The sequence below is a fragment of the Acanthisitta chloris genome, unplaced genomic scaffold (assembly GCF_000695815.1).
Source record: "Acanthisitta chloris isolate BGI_N310 unplaced genomic scaffold, ASM69581v1 scaffold10294, whole genome shotgun sequence".
Classification (NCBI taxonomy): domain Eukaryota; kingdom Metazoa; phylum Chordata; class Aves; order Passeriformes; family Acanthisittidae; genus Acanthisitta; species Acanthisitta chloris.
The window spans coordinates 14,550-21,464 of record NW_008670959.1 but is presented as its reverse complement, the minus strand read 5'-3'; the positions used below and the strand labels follow the sequence as shown (position 1 = coordinate 21,464).

General features: G+C 49.3%; 1 protein-coding gene across 1 annotated transcript in view; it reads left to right on the top strand.

Moving 5' to 3' along the window:
- Window positions 1-72: 72 nt before the first annotated feature.
- The window catches only part of MYH7B (myosin, heavy chain 7B, cardiac muscle, beta), a gene marked incomplete at its 3' end in the record, with an annotated part of 21,388 nt that continues 14,545 nt past the window's right edge, over window positions 73-6,915 (top strand). The window contains exons 1-7 of the mRNA XM_009073900.1: window positions 73-177; window positions 1,134-1,157; window positions 3,040-3,132; window positions 3,819-3,882; window positions 3,990-4,088; window positions 5,103-5,206; window positions 6,054-6,192. Coding sequence (XP_009072148.1) covers window positions 3,079-3,132; window positions 3,819-3,882; window positions 3,990-4,088; window positions 5,103-5,206; window positions 6,054-6,192 — 460 coding nt within the window. The remainder of the gene's footprint in view (window positions 178-1,133; window positions 1,158-3,039; window positions 3,133-3,818; window positions 3,883-3,989; window positions 4,089-5,102; window positions 5,207-6,053; window positions 6,193-6,915) is intronic.

Genomic DNA, 6,915 nt, shown 5'->3' with positions numbered 1-6,915 from the left:
GCGGCCTCGCTGGGCTCCCTTGGAAGTGGTGCCTGTTCTTTGCCTCATGCCCTTGATCTGTGTATTTCTGTTACTCTAAGCGGAGAATCTGGTGCTGGTAAGACTGTAAACACCAAGCGAGTCATTCAGTACTTTGCCATTGTCGCAGCCTTGGGCGACACACCCGGCAAGAAATTAGTAAGACCTTCTTTTGAAACAAGCTCTTGCTGTTTTCTTTCTTTTTTTTTTTTCTTGCACACCCGGCAAGAAATTAGTAAGACCTTCTTTTGAAACAAGTTCTTGCTGTTTTCTTTCTTTTTTTTTTTCTTGCTTTTTTTTTTCCTCTCCCCCTTTCTTCTTCTTGCCTCTTTTTTTTTTTCTTCCCCCAACTTTTTGCATTTGGGAGTGTGTTTTGGTCTGACCCACCCAGGGCTTGGCTTTTCCCTGACTTTTGAACAAGCAAGGCTTGAAATTATTCTGCTCAAGGGGAAATGGAGTTGTTTTTTGGTGGTTTTTTTTTTTTTTTTTTTGTGGCTGATCAATCCATGCAGCCTGAATGAGATGCTTTAGTTGCTCTCTTTCTCTTCTTTTCCTCCTTCAGCACCCCAACTGATCTTCTTAAGGAGCATTAAAAGGATGGAGTAAACCTTCCATTTCCCACCTTGCCATTTTTAAGCCTTGCTTTTCAACCTTTTCTCCTTTTCTTTTTCTCCTCTTGTTCATTTTGACCCTTTTCTACCTTGTGCTTTTCTTGCTCTTGTTTTAATTCTTGCATTTCTTTGGTGCTAGTTATTTTTGAGCTGCCCTTGCAATTGCTTATTTCTTCTGGATACATTGAGGCTCCAGCTGCTTTTCCCTTGTGGAAGCAAACTGGATGCTTTAGGTATCAGACAAGCAAGACTTCAGCATTGTTTTCTTTCCTCTTCTTTGGGTTTGAATTTAACTGTTCTTGCTTTTTGGTGCATTTCTTTCTTTTCTTGAGCTAATCTATTTAACAACTTTTTGGCATTTCTTATAAAGTTTAATCCTTTTGTTTCTTGGACTTTTTTTTTTTTGGCACTAAATGGTCATGCCCTGCTTTTCTGACCATGCTTCTTGTGGTTCTTGCCTGGTTTTTCTGGTTTTCTAAAGACAATTTTCTTTCCTTTCTCTAGGCAGCTCTTGCCACTAAAACTGGGGTAAGTGTTGTGGACTCTAATGCTGAGGACAGAGTTCTGTGCACCACAGAGCTGTGACAGGGTGATGAGAAATGCCTGTGTAGGGCCTCTATCCCAAGTCTGGAGGCCAGAGTTGCCCCAGCACCTGGGCAGTGTTTAGCTCTCCACCTGGAGAACTTTAGTCCTCCCACTGTCTCACAGTTGGAAGCTTTGGTGTTTCATCTCTTAGTGACTTTCTGCCTTTCTTACTCAAATCTCTCCTTTGAGGTATCAATACTCTTCAAACATTTCTAACCAGCCCAGTGTTTGCCTGGGGGTGGTGTGAGCTTCTCCAAAGATGTGTGAAGCCTCCACTCTCAGCTGTTAGTGTCCCTCCCACTCTCAAAGCCCAGCTGAGGGGAAGAAGACACTCTTTGCCACAGGCAGCCCTGTGCTCTGGCTGCAGACCAGTGCCCTGCTGATGCCTGAACATGCCACCCTCTGCAAAGCCCTGGGCTGCCTCAGCCCACCACGCTGCACGCAGCTGATGTCCTTCTCTGGGGTGCATTTCTTGTTTAGCTCCAAGGAAACCCACAAAGGTTCAGTCCCTGGCACTCCCAGCACCCCAAGGGCTCAGCTGTTCCAACAGCTCAGTCATACATCCTCAGCTCTCGTTTTTGCTGAGCTTTTAGCTGATGCAAACTCTTTGCTGGGAGATGTTTATTATCACAGTAGTCTCAGACCACTTGGGCAAACTTTGAGTGAGATAGCTGTGGGGCTCAGTCTGTGGATCCCCCATTGGACCTCACAGGCCAGCTAATTTTAGATGAGATAGCTGTGGGGCTCAGTCTGTGGATGCCCCATTGGACCTCACAGGCTAGCTAATTTTAGATAAGGCTGAATTTAAAGATAGCAGATCAAAGGATATCCAGGTGACAAGGCACAGTCTGTTGGAAATGGTGTGATTCACAGCTGCTCCTTCTCTATTTTGCCCCTCACACACCTGGAGCTGCAGAGGTGAGAGCAGTCATGGGTAAAACATTGGAAAGAGAGTGGAGCCATGGGTGGGCAGAACCCAGAGCTGGTGTCCCCCACCTAAAGACAGCCCTGTGGATTGTAATGTATCAGAGCATGGGCAAAAGCTCTCATGAAAAGCCTGCAGGTGCTTGTGTCATCAAACTCTGCCCACTATCCTTCCTGTGGCTTGGCATCAGCCTCTTGCTTCTCTCCTCAAATTCTTGTCCTGCTTTACTTGCATTAGGTGGAGGCTGTCTCTTTGCAATTGAACTGTGCCTGTGAAACATGAATGGAAAAACAAGATTAAGAGAAGATTGATCTTGGGGCTTGCTCAGGAGAGCTCTAGTGTGTCCATCAGGTCGCACCAGCTGGGACTTGTGGTGTGTTCCCATCACACCATGACCCTGCTGTGCTTGTTGATGTAGGGAGTTGTTGATCCAGCCTGTTTTCTGAGTCTTTTCTTTTGCAATGTGCTGTGATGAGAACTGTCCAAGACTTTGGTTTGGTGGATGAGGAAATGCCTGGCAGAGTGAGAGCCTGAAATGATTCAGTCTGTTGTGGTGACAACAAGCATGTCAAGCAACTGAGCCTGCTTGCTCTTGGTTTGCATATTGTAGCTCCTGGTGCTAAGAAAGGTGCTAAGGGCTGTTGTGTGCAGAGGGGACAGTAGCCTGGGTCTCCAGAGGGACCAGTTTAGGCAAGGAGAAGTCCACAGAAAGCACTACTCAAAAGCTAGCTCTGCCCACCCCTAAATGGAGCTGCATTGCCTCATGAGACTAGGAGACGCCTGAGGAGCAGGAGGCTCCCAAAGACAGCAAGGAGCCCCTCTCACTGCTCCATGTGTTGCTGGGAATAGATTCCCTCCAGCTGGGTGGGAGCTGACACATCTTTTGGTTTTGTTTTCCAGGGCACCCTCGAAGATCAAATCATTGAGGCTAACCCAGCTATGGAAGCTTTTGGCAATGCCAAAACCATAAGAAATGACAACTCCTCCCGTTTTGTAAGTGTCTGAGCAGGACAGAGAGCTGTGAATGTTTCTGCAGGCTGGATGCATGGCTGGTGGCATTGTGGGTTTGCACAGTGGGAGCCAAAGGCATGTATGTAGCAGGGAGATGGATCTGCTTCTTAGTGGGATTGGGCTGCTGAGGCTAAGTCCTTCTGGTGGCAGCAGTGCAGTAAATGGTGATAAGCATGAATGGACCAAAGTTGAGCAGGACAGTAAGCACAGCCTGGAGTCTGTGCTGGGGCTGGGACAGACCCAAGTGCCCCTTCCAGGGCACTTTTTGTTAAGCCCAGCCTGGCTCTGCTGTTGGCTGCAGAGCTCCTGTGCCTTGGAGGGGAAGTGGGCACTGCTGGGTGAGACCCCTCAGCACTCCACAGAGCAGGGGGCTGTGGGCAGGCTGAGCATCACACCTCCCTGCAGAAGTGCTTAGCATTAAGAACAGGTCTGAAGACAGGGATTTATCTGCTGTCAGTGAAATTTCTGCCTGCCAAGTGTTTAAAACCTTGAGCAATGCTGTCTGAGCCTCTGCAGACTACAAAGCAGAGAACTTCTCAGAGAGCTCAGTAACTTGCCTGGCATCAGCAGAAGCTCAAGAAGTAGGAAATTGCTTCGGTTTCTAGAGGCTGTTCAGAATTGTAGCTGTGTAGCCAAGCCCAGCACTTACCTCCTGCATGTTTTTTCAGGGCAAGTTCATCCGGATCCACTTCGGCCCCTCCGGGAAGTTGGCCTCTGCGGACATTGACATCTGTGAGTAGACAAGTACCAGCTGCAGTGGGAAGGGAATTCATCCCACTATTTGTGCTGATGGGAAAGAACAAGCCCTCCTCTGACCTCTCTGCCCCACTTCATTTTAGATCTTCTGGAAAAATCCAGAGTGATTTTCCAGCAGCCCAAAGAGCGAAGCTACCACATCTACTACCAGATCCTCTCTGGGAAGAAACCAGAGCTGCAAGGTAAGGCAGCCAAAGATGCAGCATAGCCCCTGTAGCATGATGGCCACAGAGAGCTCTGTTGTCAGCTTTGGGGTCTACAGAAATGAGCAAATCCAGCTCACCATTCAGGTACTGCACTTGAATGCTTTGCTAGCTGTGTGGGATCATAGGATTGATGGATAATTCAGGGTGGAAGGGATTTCAGGAGGTCATCTAGTCCAGCCTCCATTATCCTCACAGGCTGAGATGCCAGACTAAAGCTCTTTCTGTCACTGTCTAGGAGAAGAGGTCACTCAGGGTCTATCTGCAGGGTGGGAGTGTGCGTTGCTGAGCTGTCTTTCACAGAGCCCTTGTTGTGTGGTGGGTGCAGCACTGACCTCAGCATGTGCAGGCTGGAGATTTACTCACTTTGGGGTAGGGGGAAGTATTTTTCAGCCTACTCTGAGCTCCTTCAGCCTCCCTAGTGGGACGACCTGTTTCAGGTGAGCTTGAAAGCAGCTGCACAGCTAAATCAGGGCCCCGGTGTAGACCTATCCTATATGATCCCCAGGACAGCTCCAGCTAACTTGAGTTTGTGATGGGTCAGCTCTGTGCTCTGAGGAGCTCTGCCCTCCAGGTCCCACATCACACAGAGCGCATAGGAAACCTTTCCACATGCAGAAGGATGGCTGGCACAGCTCCCTGGGGTGCTCAGCTCCTGGCTGCAGCCTCCTGAGCTTGGTGCTGAACAATACCTTATTAGGCAGGTCTGGAGAGCAGCACAGAGCAGTAATCTTATCTGCTGTCACAAGGGCATGGTGGCCACTGCTAAATCAGTCTGCAGCCAAGCCATATCCCAAGATAGCAAGCAGGAGGCAATCACAGAAGAGGTGGACCCATGTGAGGACCTGCCTGTGCTGGAAGAGACTGTTCCTCCACCAGCTGGTGCCCTCTAGTTGAGGCTGGTGAAGCCTTCCCTCTGCATCCGTGTCCAGGGCTGTCCCTCTGCCCCAGCTCTGTCAGACTGGCCTCACCCTCTACGTTTTCCCCCAACAGATATGCTGCTGCTCTCCCTCAACCCCTATGACTACCACTTCTGTTCCCAGGGGGTGACAACTGTGGACAACCTGGATGATGGCGAGGAGCTCATGGCAACAGATGTATGTGTAGATGGTGATCCCCGAGCCAGGGGACTGAGCAGGGCATAACCTCCTTCTGGGCAGCTGTGGGGATGTGTCCTGACTTTTCATGTGTCCCTCTCTAAATTAGCTGTGAGTTCCCTGTGGAGCAGAGTGATTCTGATCTCCATCAACAGCCTCATCCAGGCAGGAAAGGGAGAGTAATTCCCTGCCTTAGGAAGGGCCTGTAGCACATGAGCACTTTCCATGATACCCATGAGAAAGAAGACCATAGAAGCATAGAATCACTGAGGTTGGAAAAGACCTTCAAGATCATCAAGTCCAACCTGTGACCCATCACCACCTTGGTATCTAGTCAGAGCACTGAGTGTCATGTCCAGTGATTTCTTGAATGCCTCCAGGGATGGCGATTCCAGCACCTCCCTGGACAGCCTGTTCCAATGCTTAACCACCCTGTCAGTGAGGAAATTCTTCCTGATGTCCAACCTGAACCTCCCTTAGCACAGCTTGAGGCCATTTCCTCTTGTCCTGTTGCTTGTTACTTGGGAGAAGAGGCCAAACCCCACCTGGCTACAACCTCCTTTCAGGTAGTTGTAGTGAGCAATAAGGTCTTCTCTTGAGACCTCAGCTTGGAAAACCTCCTTCTTGTGGATGCTAGGTTAGTCCTTTTCCTTTCCAATAGGTCTTGTGGGAGCTGGACTCACATTCAAAATCCCGTGGACAGGATTCCTTGATAAGGTGCTCACCAGACAGAGTACCCTGCCCAGAGCCCCAGGATAGGGAGAGCACCTTAGGAGATGGTGAGAACACCAACCCTCACCTCAGAGTGGTGATTTTGTTCTGTCTGTACTGCTTTGTCTCTCCTCAGCATGCCATGGACATCTTGGGCTTCAGCAATGATGAGAAATATGGCTCCTATAAAATCGTGGGGGCTATCATGCACTTTGGCAACATGAAGTTCAAGCAGAAGCAGCGAGAGGAGCAGGCAGAGGCTGATGGCACTGAAAGTGAGTTGGGCTCTGTGCTCCAGATGTGTCTAACCAGGGCTGGGCATGCAAATTACTCCAGGGGCACACTTGGACTCTCCATGCCTGACCTGTGAGGGGCAGTGATCATTATCTCCAGCACCCACGCTGCCTTGGGACCTGCTGTAGGTGCACAAAGGGGTTTGACCTTGAGCAGGAATATTTAGGACAGGTTTTCTGCAAGCACCAGATGTGCCTCAGCAGCATCACAGGGTGTCACACCCCAGCTGTGCTTCATCTTGCTCAGTCTCCTGCCCTTCATCACTCTTCTCTTGCACTTCATTAGACAACATTCCAGAGTAGATCATCCACAGAGCATGAGCCAGATCATGATCAGGACTGCAAGGACCTGCTCAGGTCTCAGCCTTCTGGAGAGCAGTTAGAGTAGGACACAGTCACTGTTAAAGGCTTCACCTGGATTGTTGCTTTGGAAAATCCAATGCAAATCATAGCTCCAAGAACAGTCAGACTGCAGAGCAAAGCTGGAAGGAGAGGATGACTTTCCAGCATGTGGAAGGATGAGAAGGGAGAGTCCTAGCCCTTAACTGGAAAGTTAAAGCAGTGACTATCCATCAGCTGAGGCAAGGATCCAGCAGAAATGACTACCTGGATCACACCTTGCCCTGTTTACATGCCTGAAGGCAGAGTTCCCCTTGCCTGAGGAATATCAACACAGGATTCAGCTGCTACCTGGTAATTAGTGAA